At 53.8% G+C, this 21,275-nt stretch overlaps 1 protein-coding gene across 1 annotated transcript in view; it reads left to right on the plus strand.

Annotated features, from left to right (window-relative positions):
• The window catches only part of LOC103764088 (aryl hydrocarbon receptor), a 44,684-nt gene that overhangs the window by 22,906 nt on the left and 503 nt on the right, over positions 1–21,275 (plus strand). The window contains exons 3-10 of the mRNA XM_029964424.1: positions 11,830–11,936; positions 14,984–15,073; positions 15,970–16,093; positions 16,367–16,497; positions 17,143–17,345; positions 17,444–17,553; positions 18,368–18,509; positions 18,914–20,504. Of these exons, the coding sequence (XP_029820284.1) occupies positions 11,830–11,936; positions 14,984–15,073; positions 15,970–16,093; positions 16,367–16,497; positions 17,143–17,345; positions 17,444–17,553; positions 18,368–18,509; positions 18,914–20,504 (2,498 nt within the window). The remainder of the gene's footprint in view (positions 1–11,829; positions 11,937–14,983; positions 15,074–15,969; positions 16,094–16,366; positions 16,498–17,142; positions 17,346–17,443; positions 17,554–18,367; positions 18,510–18,913; positions 20,505–21,275) is intronic.

A 21,275-nucleotide genomic window follows, 5' to 3' on the forward strand; every position in this document is an offset into this window, starting at 1 on the left:
CTGAGCGGTGTGTGTCCCCGCTGCTCCATCCCCTCTGGAACTGTGCGGTGTATTCCCCCGCTGCTCCATCCCCTCTGAAATGGTGCGGTGTATTCCCCCGCTGCTCCATCCCCTCTGGAACTGAGCGGTGTGTCCCCCCGCTGCTCCATCCCCTCTGGAACTGTGCGGTGTGTCCCCGCTGCTCCATCCCCTCTGAAATGTTGCGCCCCTCTTGGAATTCCCTCTCTGCCCGCCCCGAAGTTTGTTTTCCTCCCCAGAATATTTTGGGTGTTTTTCCCCCCTAGAATTTTGTGGGGTTTTTTTTCCCTCATAATTCTGTGGGATTCCCCCGTCCCACCCCTCCCGAGATTTTTGTTTTCTTTACCTCCTAGAATTTTGTGTGATCTTCCCTTGAATTTTGAGGGGTTTTTTTTCCTCCCTCAAATTTTTTTTTCCTTTTCCCCCACACCCCTTATGGGTTTTTCCCTCTCAACTTTTTGTGTCTCTATCCTCCTCGAATTTTTGTTGATTTGTTTTTTTCTTCCCTCCTCGAAATTTGTGGATTTCCCCCACCTGCCTCGATTTCTTGTGAATTCCCCCACTTGAATTTTGGGTTTGATTTTTTTTTTCCCTCCCCCTCAAATTTTCTTTTTTATTTTCCCCCTTGAATTTTGGGGTTACCCCCCTGAATTTATTTCCTCCCCTCCCTCTCAAATTTTGGTGGTGTTTTTCCCCCTTCCAATTTTGTGTCTTCCCTCCCCTCTCAGGAATTTTGTGTCTTTCATATCTTCACCCCTTAGAATTTTGTTCCCCTCCCCCGAATATTTTGTGCTTTCCCCCGCTAGAATTTCATCTTTTTCCCTCCAGAATTTTGGTTTCTTTCCCCTGGAATTGCTTTTCCCCCCTTTCTGACCCCTCATTTCCTCGCTGTGCCCTCTCCAGCTGCCCAGCCCTGGTTGCATTGTGCCAGGCACTCATTTGGGATCGGAGGGATCTGGAGAGATGAAGCTGATTTTGCTCATGGGTTCTGCTGAAGTAGAAAATTCCGGTTTAGGCTGGAGAGTTCCCGTGGCCCTGGACTGTGGCTGAGCCTGGTGCTACCCAGTTGGGAAGTTTCCCCATGCAAGTGACTTTTCCCCCTCTGTTAGGATAGACTTGGTGTGCTGACAGTGAGTAATAATTCCCTGTGATGTGGTTACAGTTTATTTGGGAACCTTTGATTTTTGGGAGCCATTCCACTGCACTGTAATTGTAGTTAATAGGAGCCCACAGGATGGCATTGAGGCATCCCTGGGTTTTCCTGATGAAGTAGCAGTGCCTTGAGAATGCTGCATGTGGCCACAGAAACACCACAATTTCCCAGTTTAACTCCAAATCTCTGAATATATTCAATACTTCCTTTTCCCCCCCTTCTTCTGTTCTTTAAACTGCGCTTGAAGGATTGACCAGCAGGTGAGCTGGAAAAGGAATGGCCAGGGAGAGTTGTTTGCCTTGGAGCATTAGGTCAATCTGTTGGGCTGTATTGGCTGTGTTTTCCGTGCTGGTTTTGCTCTGGAAAGGATTTGGAATGCTGTCTGTGAGGATGCTCTGAGGGAGAGGACAGTCGGTCCCGCTGTTTTGAAGGCTCCCGCCCCGTGGGCTGGGACTTCATGACTTTGGAAGTGCCACACCAGGAGCTATTTTGGGGTTTATCATCCTTTCCAGGCAGATTGTACTGGGATGCTGCCCCAGCACAGCCAGGGAAGGGTGAGCATCCCTGGGAACATGGTCCTGCTGCTCCACAAACATCCTGCTAGGGCTGTGCGTCCTGGGGCTTGACATTCCCACATTCCTGACACCGTGGGTGACTGGTTGAAATTTACTGCTCTGAGATTCTCTCTCATTTTTTCTTCCCCCCCCCGCCCCTCATTCCATCTGGCTTGATCTCATGGCTCCAACTTCCCGACTGCCTGAGGCTGTGGGATGGAGGGTGCCCGCTCCTTTCTGCTTCGAGGCAGGTCACTGTAATTCAGGGGAGGGAGGGAAGGAGGAAAGCCTCGTCCTTTTAGAGGCAAATAGTGATTGCAGACCTAGTTGAGTCTCTCCTGGTGCTTTAAAACAAAGTAATAACTAAAAAAAAAATCCTGCAGAGGAGCCCTGGGCAAGCTCATTGACAAAACTGAATGATTTTAAGTGACTTTATTCCTTTTGGAGTGAATGCTGGAGTGGTGTGGCTGTGCTGGAGCTGAGATAAAGTTCACCTTAGGAAGGCTCCTGTTCAAAATACTCTTTTTATTCCTTCCTCTCCTTTTTCCTTCTTGGCTATCTACGTGTTTAGGTTATTTTTTCCCTTGGTCTGTCAGGGAGCAGGGTTAGGAGGGGCACCTGGAGGCCAGGAGGGCTCGTGTTCTCCAAGTCCTGCTCAGCATCCCTGGAAGTGTAAAACGGGATCCCGAGGAGACAGTTGTAGCTGCACAAGTCCTGGGTGAGATCAGATCAGAAAACACCAGTGGTCTGGGGGCTTTCTGTGTTTATTGGGAGCAGCCAGCATGGCAAGAGGCAGCTCAGAAACAGGCTGTGTAAACCCTGGAATGGAGCAGGGAGCGAGGAGGAGGAGGAGCCCTCATGTCCCCCACTCCAGTGTGTCTTGAGCGCTCCCTGAAAGCAGACCATGGGAGAGCAAGGATGGAAACTGGGGTGTGCTGCCATGGATTGTGAGGAGAAACATCTGAAGCAGGTCTCAGGTGTTGCCCATGACCTCTGACAGTAATTCACCCAGCAGGGTTATGCCAGCCGCCGTTTCTCCAGCCAGAATAAATAAATAATTATTGATTTATTAATTATTAATTGATTGGTTTTAATTTTATTTCAGCATCTTGGGGAAGTTTGTATAGGCTTAAGTGATTAAAAGCAGGTGGGCTGTAGATCTTGGTCACTGGTAAAATCTTTGGGAGCTCCTCTTGGTTTTTTTTTCAGGCTCTTGGTCACCTTCTGGCCCTGTGATAAATTCCTCAAAAGGCAGAGCTCCACAGCTCTCCTTAGACACATACCTGTATTTTTAATCCTAGAATATTTTAGTTTTAAAGCCCACCTCATTCCAAGCCTCTTCCACTAGCCCAGGCTGCTCCAAGCCCCATCCAGCCTGGCCTTGGACACTTCCAGGAATCCAGGGGCAGCCACAGCTTCTCTGGGCAGCCTGTGCCAGAGCCCACCACCCTTCCAGGGAAGAATTTCTTCCCAATATCCCATCTAACCCTGCCCTCTGGCAGTGGGAATCCATTCCCCCTTGTCCTCTCACTCCAGGCCCTTGTCCCAAGTCCCTCTCCAGCTCTCCTGGAGCCCCTTTAGGCATTGGAAGGGGCTCTCAGGTCTCCCTGGAATCTTCTCTTTCCCAGGCTGAACACCCCCAGGTCCTCCAGCCTGGATCCAGAGCAGAGGGGCTCAGCTCCAGCCATCAGAGCATTTTGGTGGCTCACTCTAGACTCACTCCAACAGCTCCATGTCCTTCTTATTTTGCTTTTCTGGAAGTGAACCTGCTGTTCAGCCGTTAGAGGTGGCTGAGATACTGTGTGCAGGAAGCACCTCCATGTGCTTTTATCTGAACAGTGGAGTTTTGAACATTGTTTCGGTGAGATTTTGCTGGGAGGTCTTTGATTTGTTAAAAAGACACATTTTGCCTTTGGGCATGAGGACTTTTATACTTCATATGGCCTTAAGTGATGCTGCCCCTGTTGCCTCTCTGCCTGTCTGGGGACACAACTAAATGCCTGAAGTTCTATGGCAGGAATCAGAGGATTTAAGGCTGCTCAATGTTCTGTTGTTTAATCTTTGGAGTGGTTTAGAGATCATTAAACACTGTCTTTGTTAAGCAGGATTATTTATCAAAACAATCCTTTCCTCAGGCTGAGTACTGGGCTGGTGTGTCTGCTGTGTTCCTACTGCCACCCTGATGCCAAGTGGTGGCTTTCTGCAGGTCTTTGGAAGTGCAAAGGACAAGAGCATCCATGTGTGTGTTTGTCTACTAATTCTGTTCAACTTTTGTGCATAATCTTTCCAGTGTAACAGAGCAGGGAGCAGTTCAGTGCCGGGTGTTTGCCATGTGCGTTCAGCATCTCTGGGAAAGGAGGGAACTTGGCTGTGGTCTCCTCCTGGAGCCTCCTGATGCACATCAGGATGGGATAGGCTTCTCTTGTGATGGAGCAGCACTGCTGCTCTCCGTGAAATTCCCAGGTGCCTTTCCCAGGCCCCATTGCCTGAGTTTGCAATCCCAAGTATATACAAATGCTTTCTGCCCACGGGAATGCTGCTTCGTGGCTGAGGTGAACTTAGGTGTGGGAGCAGGGCCATGGGAGGGATGGAGACACTGGGAAACGTGTCCTGCCAGAGAGGTGAACCACTCCTGGCCAGTGCTCCAGCTCATCCCACGTCCCATCCTGCTGCTAAGGCAGCACTGTCCATAACCCAGCACCATTAGCCTGGACCAGGGGGAGCTGAGGTTGGCTTCCATCAGTGCTGGTTGACTTCAGGGCTTTGTACCTTCTCCTTTCCTATCCAGGTCTCTTCCTCTACAACAGTCCCCCCAGGTGTCTTATTTCCTTCCCCCCTTCGCGAACAAACATTTTTAATTGTCACTTGCCCCCTTATCCTTCCTCCCTGCTCTATAGGAGGCTCTTTTACCATGTGGAGTTTGGTGGAGGTTGGGGCTGTGCCGTAGGGCTGCGGCTGCCCAGAGCTGAGGGATCTGCGTCTGCCTCGAGCCCGGGGGCCCCCTCCTCTGTCTCCCATAATGCTGAGGACTGTCCTTGGGGCGGTGCAGCAAAGCCAAGCCACCAAACAACCCCGCTCCTGCCATCCTCCCCTCTCTCTCCCCTACCCCGAGTCCCGCTGTTGGTGGCCCGTGCCCCCACTCCAGGGTCTGCACGGCATGGCACATCATTCCAGCCGTGTGCCAGCATCTTATCCTGGCACATCATTCCAGCCATGTGCCAGCATCTTATCCCGGCACATCATTCCAACCGTGTGCCAGCATCTTATCCCGGCACGTCATTCCAGCCGTGTGCCAGCATCTTATCCCGGCGGTGCCTGGCGGCTGCTCCCCTCTAATCCCTCCCCGTTGCTCCCCTTGGTGCCAGGGCCCAGCAAGCACTGGTGGCTGATGGAGGAGCGGTCCCTGTCTCTTCTGCCTCCCTCACCTTCTGGAAAGGGGGAGAGAAGAAGGAGAGATGCTGCAGGGAAAGATTTGCTGTCTCTCCCTGCGTGGGGATTTGTTAGCCAAAAAGGAAGATGCCTCCAAGGCACCTTGTCATGTGGCTGTCGGGTACCATCTGTGTTGCTTGGGCCACTTAAACTCCTGGTGGGAGGTCAATTGGCAGATGTCAAAACGGGCAAGGGCTCAGTTTGGAGAAGTGTCTCTCGCAGTTTGTTCCTGCAGCGTGCTGGGAAGGGTGTCCAAGCTGCGCCTCCCATCCTACAGCCAGCCTGGCCCTTCTGGTGTGTGAGAGCACTCACTTGCCCCTGGGTGTCCAGCTGGGTGTCCCCCAGGGGCCCTGTACCTGTCACAAGTCATGTGGCACCGACATTCAGCAATTGACCTGCAGCCTTCATTTCATGGGATTTCTCTGGATGCTCTCAGTCAGCTCTGGGGTGTATAAACTGTAGGAAAAGGTCAATCCATGGTGCCAGGAGGTGCATGTTTGAACCCCACTGTGAACCTTGCTGCCAGCCAGCACTGGGCTAATTCTGCCTGGAAATCCTCAGAGATGCAGATGCACCTCTGCCCATGTGCAGCATCCTGCCTGGATTGCTCGGCTTGCCAGCGGCCTCTGGGCAGCTCAGATGCATTGCTGGCTGGGAGGAGAGGAGGAAAACACCCTGACATGTGCTGAGACCTTGGAAATTTTTGGCTCCAGGTGGACTACCAGCTGCACAGCCTGTGATCGTGGATCAGATGTAGCCGTCGTCCTGGGCCGCGTGTGGTTTTGAGCTCGGCGTGAGTACATTTTATATGGAAGGTTAAGGTCGTGTATCCAAAACTCAGGCAGTTTGCCTCACACATGTATTTTTAAAAGATGACGCTCCTGTGGATATTGAGGGCTTGGGGATTTTCCCTGAGTCCTCTTAAAATCTTAGGTGGCTGCTGTAGCATCAATGTGCAGCCTCAGGGCTGAACTTCACCCTCAAAAAACTGATATGAATCCAGACTGTCATTGCTGGAGCTGTGACAGCCCAAAAAGTGCCTGAGCTGCAGTTGGGTCAGACTGGAAAAGTGCTTTTAATTATATAACTATTACAGACTGTATAACTGTGCCCCTGGAACCTCTGCTTAGGGGTGAGGCCTTGAGATGGGATGTGTGGGACTAACTAACCTTGTTCACTTTGTCTGCTCTCCTTCCTTCTGAGCTGTTCAGCCAAGCACTGCAGAGCTGTAGCAGCGAAGCCTAAGGGATGGTTTAAGAAAATAAAGCCTGGTCCTGTGATCACCCTTCTCTCTTAATTGCCTAGGTAATGAGCTGGCCTTGGAGGAGCAATTTAAGCTGGAAAAGTCTTGTGACTTCCCTTAGGTAAGCAGTTTTCCTGCTGTGCGCTTTCCTTGCCAAGTATTTTTCCCTGGCTCTCATAAGAGTCGCTGGTAGGGAGCTCTTGGGGGTCCCTGGGGTTCACTGCCATCTCAGTGGCTGCCAGGGTGTCTCAAGGCTCCCTCAAAGGAAAGCACGGGAGCAGAGCTGGGAAGAAATTCCTGGTTAGGGTGTTGGGCTGGGCTGATCCTTCCCGGTCTAGTGGAAGGTGTCCCTGTCCATGGTGTGGGGGGCTGGAACCAGATGGTGTTTAAGGTCCTTTCCAACCCAAACCGTTCTGTGGTGGACACCTAAAGCTCCTGAGGGATGAGCAGTGGGAGCGGGAGAGTTCAAACCGCTGCTGATGCTGCAGGAGGAAGGGAAAGCCTGGCAGGTCCTTGTCATCTTTGTCCTTGTTTAAACTTCTGCACGTGCCTCTCTCTTTGAGACCCAAGTGCCTTTGGTGACACAACAAAAAACCACATGTGGTTAAGGCCTCCTTGCTTCTAAAAGTGCAATTAGATCTGATAAGAGGCCATCCATTATTCACTGTGCGTGTTCGCAGAAGGTGGTGTATCCACACCATTCAGGCAGGGATAAATAATTCATCTGTTTAATGAAATTTGTGTCAACAGGGAGCTGTGGCAGGTATTAAGTTAAGTAAAACCGTAGTATCCATTAGGAATAAGCAAATGGAAAGACAAGAAGTAGTTTCCAGTTGCTAGAAAACGGGCTTTGTACAGCTCTGATGAGAAACCAACTGAGGCGGGGAGGAGACTGGGTTGAGCGTGGCAACCAAGAAGGCATTTGGGCCAAATTTTGATCCCTTTGCGTCACAGAATCATAGAATAGTTTGGGTTGGAAGGGACCTTAAAAGCTTATTTTGTTCCACCCCACTGCCATGGGCAGGGACACCTTCCACTAGACCAGGTTGCTCCAAGCCCCTGTCCATTTTAAAGGAAAATATTGCTCTGACTGGGGCAACACCATGTTTTCCTTTAAGTGATTCTTAAACATGAAACAACCTCAGTTTATTCAAAAGAAACCCAAAGCGTTGAGTGGTTGGTTGTGGTTTTTTTTTTTTCTATATTTTCAATATTTTCTTTCTTCTTTGCAATAAAGCGCAGGAAAACAATTTTGAGGGGCTGTACTGAGCAGCAGAGCTGCAGGTCCCTCTGCCCGTGAGCATCTCAAAGCTGGAGGGGTGGGTGGGAATCTGGAGGTCCCTCGTGGTAAGGTCTATACTCCCCTGAGTGGAAGACCAGCTTTTCAGGGAATTGCCACAAAAAGGCAATTAATGTAATAAATCAATCTCTCCTTCCCCCTGAGAGTGACTGATACACACTGGGGCTTGCAGGGAGCACTATTACCAAAATCCTTCTCTCTCCCCTCCCCAAGGCCTGCTCCCACTAACAATGGCCATGCAGATGGCCCAGCCCTTGCCTGCAGCCCTCAAAGAGCCATGATTTAGTTTGGTTTCCTGCTCCTGCTACTCCTGCATTGACACCTGGGGCAGGTTTGGGATCCAGTTGTGTTGTTTTCCTCCTCTGCAGTCAGCAGATGATGTGAAACTGCCCCCACCGGGAGCTTTTGCCCTGTGGAGGGAAGGGGGGCTGGGAGATATCCTCTCAAAAATGTTAATTCCCGCTTGGTGTGGTGCAGAGATTTCTCAGGTCTGCAAAGCCCTGGCAGGTTCAGGAGTTCACTGGCAAACCTGGTAGGCAGTGAGGTGTCCCTTCAGCATCACGTGAAACAGCTTCCCAGGCTGAGTGCCGAGGGAAGCACCTGGAGATGGAGGGAGGAAAGCCAGCTCCTTGCCCCCCCTGCCCTCCAGTTCCTGGGGGTGACAGCAGCGGGCCAGGCAGCAGAGTCCTGGTGAGCACCGTGGGCACCTGTGTGTGAGGATGACCAGGGGCAGGGAGCATCATCCTCCCCTGGGGAGGCACATCGGGCAGGGAGTTTGTTCCTCGGAGATGGGACCGGGCAGGGAGAGGTTTTCTTCCTCTCAGCTAAAAGGCTTTTTGTGGCAAAATAGCCTGCAGGGCCTGGCAGAAGCTGTATTTTCTTTTTCTTGGAAGAAATAGCAAGAAAACTGTGCAAGCCCTGCTGCTTTCAGGTGACCGACTTGTCTCTCCTCACCTTTCTCCTTCCAGCAGCAAAGGCGATGCCGGTGGCCAGAGGGAGGGAGCCCAGCAAAGGCCACTTCTCTCCTTTTTTTTTTTTTTTCTTCCCCCCTTTTTTTTTTTTTTTTCCGCTGAAAATTGCGCAGCGAGGGCAGAGGTTGCCCCTCGTCTCGCTGCCCTGCGTGAAGTGCTGTGCCGGGAGGGCACCTTTCCCGGTCCCTGCTCTCCGGGTGGGGGGAGGATGCGGCGGCGGTTCCCCGGCTCGTCTCCGCCCCGTCAACCTGATGTGCTGTGACAGTTCTGCTGAATTGCTGACCCGAGGGGCTGCGAGGGGCTATTTATGGGCAGACAAAACCGGGGCACACCGGGCAGGAGGCCAGCCGGGGGTGGCCACACCCAGGAGCAGGTCGTCTTTGGGGTTCCTTGGGTGACTCGGTGGAAAAGGCGCTGTTTGGTGAAGTTGGCAGGGAAACCCCCATGGGAACTGTGGTTTATACGAGAGCAGCCCTCACGCCCCAGTGGTTCGATCCTGTTTGCAGGAGCAGGTTGGGTTTGATGGCAGGAATCTGCACTGAGAACAGCAGGCCCTCCTCTGCTTTTACCCCAGAGCCCAGGTGCTGATAGCAAAGTCTTATTTTTAGCCATCGGAGTTAAGATTTCCTTTTGCAGAGGTAATATCAAACCATTAAACCAGACCCCTGAGCAGAGGACAGCACCCTTTAGCTGCTCTCCTGTCAGCCAGGTTTATTTTTATCTCACACCTCTGGCACAGCAGGCTGGGAGCTCGCAGAGGAGGACTGGAGACCTTTAATAATTCATAACTCCTACATTTTGCTCCCAACGATCGGAAAAGCCAGAAGGGTGCTGGCACAAACCTGCTCCATCCACACCACAGGGCTGTTGTGGCCCTCTGCTCTCGTGCTGCTCTGCCCCATGACCTGTCCCTGCCTGGGATTTGTGTTGGGCTCCAGCCTGGGCAGGGGACCCTGGATGGTCCCTCATGGTGGGATGGCATTTGGGGTGAGACAGAGCGAGGCCACGCTCAGGACCGACCCGTGGGTGGACAAACACCTCAACCCTGGTGTTGACCCATCCGTGTCCACACAGCTCCTGACATCATCTGGGCGGACTGAGCTCGAGGGGAATTTCCAGAAGCAGGGGGTTTGCTGCCCTATCAGGTGTTTTCCTTGTAATATTAGAGCTGGGACATGCTTTACCTTTGGTTATGGAGCTTAGTCGATCTTTGGGATGGTCCTGTGCCTGGTGGAAGAACATTTTGTCCCCAAAGCCTGAGGTGTGTACTGGTGAGGAGGCTCTGCAGACCACAGCATCCCTCCTTATTCCCACCCCCTGCGAGCCAGTGCCTGCTGAGGGTGTGGAGGGCTTTGGGATGCAAGGGGAGCGCTGGCAGTGGACGAGGGGGCCATGTGCCTTTGCCACATGCTTGCCTTCCCAGTAGAGAAATGCTGTTGCATGGGGGGGCTCCACAGTGGAGACTGAACCACCCTTTCTCTCATGGGTGCCCCTGGGTTCAGCTTTAGATCTGGTGGTCCTGGAAGGCTGAGATGCAGCTGGAACATCTGCCTTTTGCAGCACCTGAGTCCTTTGGGACCTGCTCCACGCGGATGGAGGAGCTGATTTGCGGCAGCTACTTTGGCAAAGCACAGGGTGAGCCGAGTTTTACAGAGCCTGGTTTTGTTTATGTGCTGGTGGCTGTTGCCTTCTGAGTCGCTGCTCAGTCTCTGCTCACAGCTTTGCTCCCCATGACAGCTTTTTGGGCCATTAAATTGCTTCCAGGGTCCACTTGTTCCCGTTGCATCTGACCCTGTCAGCTCTGTGGCACATGTAGCACAGGAACTGGGAAAGGCAAATCCAAAAGAGCTCTTGCCCTCTCTGAGCACTGGCAGGCTGCAGTGGTGCTGCAGCTGGTGCCTCACACCTTTCCTTCCACATTCCAGGGGGAGCAGCTGGTTTAGCAGCAGGCAAATGCTGTCCTCTGTCCTCATGGTGCTGGCAAGAAGCTTCCCAGCTTTCCTGCAGCTTCCTCTGTCTCCTGGACAGACCTGTCATGCATAGGCTTTTAATATTATCCACCCTAAAATATCCTCAGGATTTGTTCTCTTGGGGAGCACAGAGCAAAATTTGCAGACACATCTTTTAGTTAAACTGAGTGACAGATTTCCTCATCCGTATGGATTGTGCATCGACCACTATTAGATCTCGGATGTCTGTGTTTGTATCCATGTGTTTTCCATGTTGTTTTTCTCCCACTGTGAGCTGTGACTTGCCTTAATTTGGTTGAATAAACTCACTGTGTTGCTGAACTGTAACAAGACATCATTGACTGAGCTACATCCTTCAAAATGGCACATTCCTCACCTGAAAGAGTGGAGGACAGACTTTTGCTGCTGTTGGTCCTGCAGAGCTCCGGGCTTGGGGCAGAGCGACTGGAAAACTGGAAAAGGAGCTGGGGTGCTGGTGACAGTGGCTGGACATGAGCCCAGTGGCTGTGGGAGTTGGGGGGGCTCAACCTGGAGAAAAGGAGGCTCAGGGAGGAACTTCTGGCTCTGCAACTCCCTGACAAGAGAGGGGAGCCGGGGGGGGGGTCGGGCTCTGCTCCCAGGGAACAAGGGACAGGAGGAGAGGGAACGGCCTCAAGTTGTGCCAGGGGATGTTTAGATTGAATGTTAGGGAAAATTTCTTAACTGAAAGGGTGGTCAGGCATTGGCACAGGCTGCCCAGGAAATATCCCTAGAAATGTTCAAAAGACTTGTGGATTGGCACCTGGGGACATGGGTTAGTGGTGGGCTTGGCAATGCTGGGACAGTTGGACTGGATGATCTTGGCTGTCTTTTCCAACTTCAACAATTCCGTGATTTTATGATTCTGATGCCTACGTGCTTTAAGGATCCCTGGCTTTAACTGCTTATTACTTGTAGGTCATTAAAGTTCCAGGAGGGAAAAAAGAATGGAAAAAAAAAAAACAAACAAACCAAAACAGTTCAGGGTACTGGGGAAAATGTCCTGTTAAAATCGGCTCTTTGAGGGGTGAAGCAAAGGGCTGTTACTCCATGGTGGCTTCCCCTGGCACAGCATTGTCCAGCTTTGCAGCCAGGTCCACTTTTGGGATGTTCAAGGCGGTGAGTTGTGTGTGCTCCTGCAGCACTGATGTCCCTTCCCTTTCCCTCGTGCAGTGGCTCTGAAGAATGGCGGTGCCCAAGGGGCAGAGAGGGATGGAGACTGCGGCAACGGACCCGCTCCAGCCTCGGCAGCCGTGCCGGAGGGAGAGCTGCTCCTACAGGTTAGTGCTCCTCACTGGCCACCTCTCTCTTGCAAATACCTTCAAGGGATTTTCCTCTTGGCCCTTTTCCAGCTCGTTTGAGTTTTGCCCTAAAAGCAGGCTGTTCTGTTGCTGGTGGCAGGTGTTTTGGTGAAGCCATGGTTCTGTGTGGTGTAGCTCTCTGTGCTTGTGACTGAGCAGAGGTGTAAGACCTCCTCAGGTCCCTGGGGAAGAAACTGTGTTGCTGCTCTCCTGCTTTTCCCATCGTTCCTGGAGAAAATTGGCATCTGTAAATTGTCCACATGTAGGAAACATCTTGGTAGAAGCAGTGCTGGATTTCTGAGCACAGAGATTCATCTCTGTTTCTTCACTCTCATGTGTAAATGTGCCATAGGTGTTATGTGGGAGCCAGGGTGTTTGAGTGCTGTTTTCAGCATGGGCACACTGGTCCTGACTCTAGCATGTTATGCAAACACTGGTGAAAACAGGGAAGAAAATGTCATGGGAATCTTTCCTGATTTTGCGGCAGTGATGCCACTCAGTACATAGACAGGTGCTGATTGTGTGCTCAGCCCACAGTCCCAGGGTGTATCCCAGGAGCTCTGCCAGAGCTCCCTTGGTGATGCTGGAGACAAGGCTGGGGATGCTGCAGCATGGTTGGCTGAGCCTGCTGCTTCCATGGTTTATTCAGAGATGCAGGAGATGACCTGTCTCCAAACTGTGCACAGTGAACAGGAGGAGGTCAGGCTCTGGCAGCGCAAGGTCCTGCAAGGACACAGGTCTCTCCTCCCTGCCTGGCACCCGGGCACAGGCTGCAGCTCTGACCCCTGCCTGGCTGGCCTCCAGCATGGGACAAGCATACTGGGCAGCCCCAGCTCCCCTCCAAACACTCACTCAGCAGGAATTGTAATTACTGTCCTGCTGGAGAGCTGAGGAGCCAGGATCTCCATGTCTAGGGAGAGAAGTGCTAAAGCCAGGCTAGTTAACAACCAAAAAACTGAGGGTTTTCCCTCAGGATGTAACAAAACTGCTCAGCAGGGCTTGCTGGGGGTTGATTCCTGCTCATTAACTCCTCCCAGAGCTGGATGCTATCCTTTTAGAGGTACCAAGCTGGGCATTTAAAGCTCTGGGTATAGGTTCGGCTCTCCCAGGGGTCTGTCAGTGGAATTCCAGATGTGGCAGGGGCTCTGCATCTGCCTTCATGCCCCAAGGAGATGCTCCTACATGTTTATAAACTTATTTCCATCCAATCCATCACCTCTGATGTCCAAAGTTCCTTTGTCTCTTGGTCCACTCTGATTCTTCCCTTCTCCTCCTCTGAAATTGCTCAAAGGGTTAAAGTGCATTTGGCAGCACTAATTAACCTCTGCAGCAGATTCCCACACACTGAGATCAACCCCAGTAAATAGAGAGAGCATTTGTGCCCGGAATAAAGGGAAGGAGAGGGGGGAGAAACACCGACCTTGACAATGAAACAGGAGTTGGCAGCAACAATAGCTGGACTTGGCTGAGCCTACACGCCAGACCCTAATTAATCCTGATGTCTGTGCACTATGGAGTGGAGGAAGCAGCCAGGGCTGGCTACTGTGGCTTCCCTGCCAGGTTAGTGGTACAGGATGGTTTTGGCTCTGGGGCTTCTGGGGTCCACATGCAAGACCCTGCCTTGCAGAGGGCTCCTGCTTCCTGCTGACAGTGTGTCCCCACGGGGACCTGTTGCCCTTAGGGAGGGGTGGCCACGGGGTGCTGTCAGGGCAGTGAAAGCTCTGGCTTCTGGGGAGGTAAACCAGTGATTTTCATGGGTTTTCATGACCTTTGCTCTTAGGCAGCACTGTGGGCTCGAAGGTTTAAACTGGCTGTCTGTCAGGATCGTTTCAGAGTTGGGGAAACTGAGTCACAGTGATTTCTATCACTTGAGCTCAGGGAGGACTCCTGCGGGCCTGCTCTCTGCCCTGGCAGGGGGATGACGAGGTCTTCAAAGCACTGGGCTCTGTGCCACAGAGACTTGCAAAGGTTGGTGCTGTGCCTGCAGCACTTAAGGATGCTTCCCTGGATCCTGCCAGTGCCTGTGTCAGCAGTGGTCTTCTGCCTGTCAGCTCCTGCCTGGTGCCAGAGAGCAGGGATGAAAAGCCATGCCCCCTGGGACAGCAGCTGCACTCCCAAACTGGTAGGGAAGCTCCTCTGCCCCTTGCAGTCTTCTCCAGGTGCAAAGACTCGGCCTGTCCTCCCTCCTGCTTAAAAAGAAATTGGCATTTCAGAAATCAGATGGTTTTGCTGCAGTTTCAAAAACCTTTTCCATTTCCACTGGTTGAGGCTCTCTCAACACTGGGTTGGCCACCTCGGGGAGGGAGAGGGCACGGGAGACAACACCTTCCTTGGCCTTGTTCTTTGCACTCCATGGTCCTTCTCCAGGCCACTCCTCTGGCACCTGGGGAGGACAGGAGGGATGCAGATGAGGCCAGGACTGGGTAGGTTTCTCCCAAACCAGTATCCCCATCCACAAGCAGCAGCAGGGAATGCCCAGCCAATGCTGGCACCACTGTGGTGGGTTTGCTCTCCCCTGAACATCCCCTGGCTTTTCCAGCCTCATGCAGCCACACACGGCTGCCAAGACCCTCCTGGGCCATCAGAAAGGTGGGACCTATGAGAGCAGAGCCACCTGGGTAGACACAGCACTAATGCAGCCAACATGAAATGCTGGTTTGATTCCGGGTTGTTGGAAGGGCTCATTTCCACCAGAATGGACCAGTTCCTGATGGTGTCCACTCCTGTTCTGCAAGCAGGTCAGAGATTTTTATTTGCTCTTCACATAGGATGAGTGTAAATGTCCTCCAAAGCTACATCTGAGTGAATGCTCCCAGGATGGAAGCAAAGTTTTCCATCAGTTTGGATTGGGATATGCTCGGGCAGCTGTACGGAAGAGCTGCATGACCTCAGGGAAACCCAGCAGAAGGTGCTGTCTGTGGTGGCTCAGCTCCCTGCCAGCTGGGGCCAGCCAGGACTGGGGTGACCAGTGTCCTGCTGGGCAAGAGTGATGTGAGTGTGACAGGTATGTCTCCTCTCTCCCTCAGGCACTGAATGGCTTCGTGCTGGTGGTGACATCAGAAGGGCTGATATTTTACTCCTCACATACGATTCAGGACTATCTGGGATTTCATCAGGTCAGTGGGACTCCTCTGGCTCGCTGTGGTAGGTTTACAGAGTCGATTTTTCCTTGGTGGTGGAGAAGAGCCCTGAGTTCCCTGCCAGGAAGAGGCTCTGCAGGGGTCACGGGGTCTCAGGGGGCTGTCTGGGGCTTTTCCTTGGTCTTGGGGATTTGGACCCCGTATTGCCAGACGTGGTCACTGATAAGTGACAAAGGACTTCTTTGGCCCACAGATGGACTTCTTTGGTCCACCAGCCATGTTGATGGGCCATGAGGTTTCATGGCCAGGGTGAGACATCTGGGGTTCCCTGCCCAGTTTGCCTTGGCCACCGACTCCTTTGGTGGCTGCTGGTAAATCCCATGAGGCTCCAATGCTCTTTGGTTATCTTGGGCACCCAGGTAACCTGGAAGGCACTAGATTAGGTTTACAGGGAAGTGGGACTTACCTGCAGTCCCTCAGCTGCTGTGGTTTGATGTTGCTCCCACGCAGCTGGCTATCCCCAGCATCTAGGGTAGATGAGGACTGTCCACCTGAGCAAAGGGAGCAGGTCCCAGAGCCTTATTCTTTCGGGAATAGTGTAGGGATAAGGTGGCTTTGCTGCTGTTTTGTTCCCAAACCATGTTTTCATCTCATCCCATAAATCAGCTTTAAGATTTTGAAAGACATCATGTTACAGGGATGAGAGTGTAACAGGGAAGCTGTATTGGCTCTTTAGGACTGGGAGGGAGGTCAGGCCCAACGTGGGCAAGGGGTCCTTAGAGCCAGATGTGCTGTCTGTTCCCACCGGCATCAGTGTTGGTGGAAGGCCTCATTTGGCCAGCTGGGGCCCTGACGGGCTGTTTTCAGATGGGACATGAAAACTGGCACCCAGGGACAGGCTGCAGAGCTCGCAGGTTGCGTTTTCCCTCCAGACAGATGTCATGCACCAGAGTGTCTTCGAGCTCATCCACACCGAGGACCAGCCGGAATTCAGGCGCAACCTCCACTGGGCCCTCAACCCACCACACGCTCCCGAGGGTGAGCCTTCCCCAGGAGGTAAATGTAGGTTGGCATCCTAGCTGGCATGAGATGTGTGGCTCCCCAGGTACACAGTGGGAGCAGAGCTTGCTGCCACTACTTGCCTATGTCTGTGTGGCTCAAACCATGGCTTCATCCAAACATTGTGGCTTTTCCCGAGTTTCTGTTGCTGTGATCACTGCAAACTGACGCAGTGCCCAATGCTGGGGACCTCCAGCCCTTTCTAGGGATCTCCAGCCATCACTGGGGTGAATCCTTGCTTGATCTTCTCTCAGTCCATCTCTTCCACAGGGGGGAAAAGCCTTGGCTCTTCTGCTGTGATCTACAAGCCGGATCAGCTGCCCCCAGAAAACTCCTCCTTCCTGGAAAGGAGCTTTGTGTGCCGTTTTCGCTGCCTCCTGGACAATTCCTCTGGCTTCCTGGTGAGTACAGACCCTCCACAACAGGAGGGTGGGACAGGCTCACGCCAGGGGTTCATATCACTGCTGAAGCAAGTTACTCTTGGAAGACCTTTCTACCATGTGCAGTATCTGCCTGTCTCAGCAAGGAGACTTCCCCTGTTTTCCACAGGCTTGGTCTGTACCTGCAGCCTCTCCATGTGTGTCTTGTTCCTCTCCTCTCAGACATGCTGAATCCTGAACAAAAGTGCTTTTCCACCATGTGTTTAACTTGGTTTTTCTGTTAAAGACGTGTCTTTAAACCGAGTAGGTGGTGTTCATCCCTCCTCCTCTCTGCTGCAGAGCACTGGATTTGGAAGGATAGGTCACAGGGATGGTGAGGCCCTGGCACAGGTTGCCCAGAGAAGCTGTGGCTGCCGCATTCCTGGTGAAAGTGTTCAAGGCCAGGTTGGATGGGGCTAGTGGAAGGTGTCCCAGCCCATGGCAGGGGCTTGGAATGAGATGATTCTTAAGGTGCTTCCAAAACCAAACCATTCTACGATTCAGTGATTCTATTTACACCAACTCTGCAGACAGACATCTTGCTTTCAGTGCAGCTCTGCTCCCTCTCTTTCTCTTCTCTCTTCATCCGCTTTTCTGCACGATACTGAGCTTTTCTTCTCTTCCCAGGCTTTAAACCTGCAAGGCAGGCTGAAATTCCTTCATGGGCAGAACAAAAGGTCCGAAGACGGGTCTGCACTGCCCCCCCAGCTTGCTCTCTTCGCCATCTCCACCCCACTGCAGCCCCCGTCCATCCTGCAGATCCGCACCAAGAACATGATCTTCAGGACCAAGCACAAGCTGGACTTCACCCCCTTGGCGTGTGATGCCAAGTAAGCAGCAGAGCTGGTTTGAGGGGTGGTGCTGTGGGCTTCCAGCGCTGCATCCCCCGGCACAGCCGTGAGCTGGGTGTGTTCCCGGTCCCCCGCAGGGGGAAGATCGTCCTGGGCTACACGGAGGCGGAGCTGCGGATGTGCGGCACCGGCTACCAGTTCGTGCACGCCGCCGACACGCTGTACTGCGCCGAGAACCACGTCAGGAGTAAGAGGCCCTGCCCTGGCCACTTGTGCCCACCCCTAGTGCTGAGGAGTGGGCTGGGACCACGGGCAACTCCCTTGGCTGCCGTGTCAAGCCCAGGGGCTCTTTCCCTGTAGGATGCTTTACTGTATGCTTTGCTGTGGGGCTCCTGTCACTGCAGGGAGCTTGGGGTGGAGATAGCAAGCTCTTAGAGACTGTCCAAAGGAGGCAACAAAGATGGTGAAGAGCCTGGAGGGGAAGCCGTGTGAGGATACTGAGGGCACTTGATGTGTTCAGCTGGAGAAGAGGAGATGGAGGGGAGACCTCACTGCAGTTCCACCTTCCTGGAGAGGGGCAGAGGAGGGGCAGGGACTGAGCTCTGCTCTTTGGGTACCAGGGACAGGACGGAGGGAACGGCCTGAAGTTGTGTCAGGGCAGGGTCAGGTTGGATCTCAGGCAAAGGTTCTTCCCCCAGAGGGTGGTTGGGCACTGACCAGGCTCCCCAGGGCAGTGGGCACAGCACCAAGGCTGCCAGAGCTCCAGGAGGGTTTGGATGATCCTCTGGGGCACAGGGTGTGACTCCTGGGGATGGGCCTGTGCAGGACAAAGGGTTGGACTTGATGACCCTTGTGGGTCCCTTCCAGCTCAGCATATTCTGGGATCCTGTGAGTGCAGGGAGGGGTATTTGTCTGGCCACAGGTGTCCCCTGTGTGTGCCAGCCACGCTCCTGCTCTGACACCAGCTGCTTATCCTGGCTGGAAAGGGCAGTGTCACCAGAGGCAGCCGTACCTCTGGTGGGGTGGTGGCAGCCCTCAGCACACGTGCTTCCTCCTGGCAGTGATGAAGACGGGGGAGAGCGGGCTGACGGTGTTCCGGCTGCTGACGAAGGAGAACCGCTGGAAGTGGGTGCAGGCCAACGCTCGGCTCGTCTACAAGAACGGCAAACCCGAGTACATCGTGGTCACCCAGAGACCCCTCGTGTACGTGCCAGCGGGGGCAGCCCGGGCTGGGAGGGGGACAGGCGCGCTGTTTCCATCGCTGTGGGCTCTGGGATGCCCCGAGCAGGGCAGGATGTTGGATCTGTCGTTGCTTCTTGTGCCTTTTAAAGGAGCAGCCGTAGGATACCGTGCTGTCATGGTGTTCAGCCATGTCCCCCTCTGCAAGGCCACCCTTCAAGGATGGGGTGATGCTTGGTTCTGCTGCAGATGTGGGGGTTTACGTGTATGTGTATAAAAATGTGTGTGTATTTGTACGTAAATGCCTGCTGGTTGTAGCAAAGGGGCTTTGGCTTGCAGGGACCAGAATTATCCATTGCAGAAGCACTTTGTGTGGTGTATTTGTGCACGTGTAAGCCACAGTCTGCTCTGCTCTTCCCGCCCTGCAGAGATGAAGAAGGAGGAGAGCACCTTCGGAAACGGTCCATGCATCTTCCATTCACCTTTGCCACAGGAGAGGCGCTCCTATACCAAAGTGCATACCCTCTCCTGGGCTTCCCTGATCCTTTCCAGAGCAAAGGGAAAACCAGCAAGTCCAAGAAGACCTCCTGCAGCCCTGGAGGGCGCTCCCAGAAGAATGGTGTTGACCCCAGTTCTCTGCTGGGCGCTGTGATGCAACAGGACAAGGCGGTGTACGCCTCCCACCCAGCTCCCACTTCTAACCCCTCCTGCAGCAGCAGTTTCCACCTCGAGGACGTGTCCGTGCCAGATGCAGGAAGGGATACGTGGAGTATGGGTGCTGCTCCAGTTTCTTCAAGGGGGAACAGCCTCAAAGAGGAGCTGCTGGATTCGCAGCAGGAGGACCCTCTCTTGGCCACCCTGGACTCACTGTCAATTAAGAGCGACGAGAGCTGTTCCAACAACGAGCTCTTCAGTGCCCTGGAGGGGCTGGGGTTGAACGCAGAGGACCTGGAGCTCCTGCTGCTGGATGAGAAGATGGTGATGGTCAATGTGGACCCAGAGCACTCCCCATCCCTGAAAGACAGCCTGGCCAGCAACCAGATTCTCTCCTACATCCACAGCCCTCCAGTGGACAAGCACGAGGGAGGGCGACAGGCATATCCCCTGCCAGGCCTGTCCTCGAGCCCACGGGGAGCCCCTGCTCCATCCCACACTCTGTCCCACGCAGAGAGTGAGGACCTGCCACAGGGTGTGGTGCAGCCCAGCCCTGCCCTGGGCCAACTCCCTGTCCAGCTGTGGGAACAGCCCCTCCATGCTGTGCCAGGGCTGCTGCCAGAGGGGGAAGGGCCGTCGGATGGCTCTGGCTCACAGTGGAGACCAGCTGGGGAGGAGGCTCTGCTCCACTTCCTCCAGCCAGCACAGGGCATCCCATGGGACAAGGCCCCCAGCTCACCCCCAGGAGCCCCCTGCAGGCAGGAGCCACCCAGGGCTCGGTGGCTTGAGGGTGACTATCCAGCCGTGCAGCCCATCCAGGAGGATACTCACGGGTCCTTCTCCCTGCCCAACCAGTGCCAGGACCGTGTGAGACACCCCGGCTGGCCGAAACACCTTCACTCACTGCTGAACGGGCTGTGTGGCCACAGCCCCGACTCCCCTCCACACCTCCTTCCCAGCAGCAGCAGCAGCCCCAGCCCATGGCAGGACTATGTTTCCCCACTCCTGGGGTCTCCAGCTCAGCCTGGTTTTTATGGCATCACCCAAGACTTCACCTCCCAGCACCAGGGCTGCTTGGGTCCAGGGCCCGGCCTGCTGCCACAGCACTTCAACCTGAACGGATCATGCAGCGTGGAAACCACAGGCAGCGGGGACTCCCGGGAGGAGATGGCTCTGTACCCCAGTTTTTTTCCCCCTTCCTACCAGCTTATTCCCGAAAAGCAGCTGAACCCTGTTCCCTCCATGCCGCAGCACCCTTTCCCGAGCTCAGCTGCAGGGCACTTCAGGAACATCGGCAGCCCTCTGGAGACCCTGAATTCCTGCGGGCTGTACACCTCTGCTCTGAGCCAGGAGGGCAGGCACAGGGTAAGGGTACACCTCTGCTCGGAGCCAGGAGGGCAGGCACAGGGTAAGGGTACACCTCTGCTCTGAACCAGGAGGGCAGGCACAAGGTAAGGGTACACCTCTGCTCTGAACCAGGAGGGCAGGCACAGGGTAAGGGTACACCTCTGCTCTGAACCAGGAGGGCAGGCACAAGGTAAGGGTACACCTCTGCTCGGAGCCAGGAGGGCAGGCACAGGGTAAGGGCCTGTCTCCACTCTGGGGTTCAGTGTTTTCTGTGCTGGTATTGCCCGGGAGCCTTGGCACTGGGAGGCACACACTGACTGGTGAGTACATGGAAATGGCCTTGCTCTAGCTACTGCATGACCAGAAAGGGAGGTTTTAGTGGCTTTTCTTTGCACCAAGAGTTGAAGAGCAAAAGACCAGCCTGTGAGTTCGTTTGGAGGTGGCCATTCCTCACTCTGATTTCCATATCGTTTGTTTAATTGCTGTTTCTGTATAAGGAGTGGTTCCAGCCAGGCACTGGTGAGCTGTGATGGGTGGTACAAAGCACGTGTGAGATGATATTCTGTAGCATCAGGTCTTTCCTTTGTGAAAGCATTTCCTGGCCTGTGCACAACCCCTGTGGAGAGCCCATCTGGCTGCTGCTGAGCCCTCCAGCATCCCAAGGCCAGGACCACAGCACTGGATCTGAGTGTCACCTGCACCTCAGCTCCTCCCATTCCACACCTCCTCCCATTCCACACCACCTCCAACTCGTATGCCAGGCACCTTCTCGCTCTGTTGAAGAGCTTC

This window comes from Manacus vitellinus, unplaced genomic scaffold (genome assembly GCF_001715985.3).
Source record: "Manacus vitellinus isolate BGI_N305 unplaced genomic scaffold, ASM171598v3 scaffold_71_pilon, whole genome shotgun sequence".
NCBI lineage: Eukaryota > Metazoa > Chordata > Aves > Passeriformes > Pipridae > Manacus > Manacus vitellinus.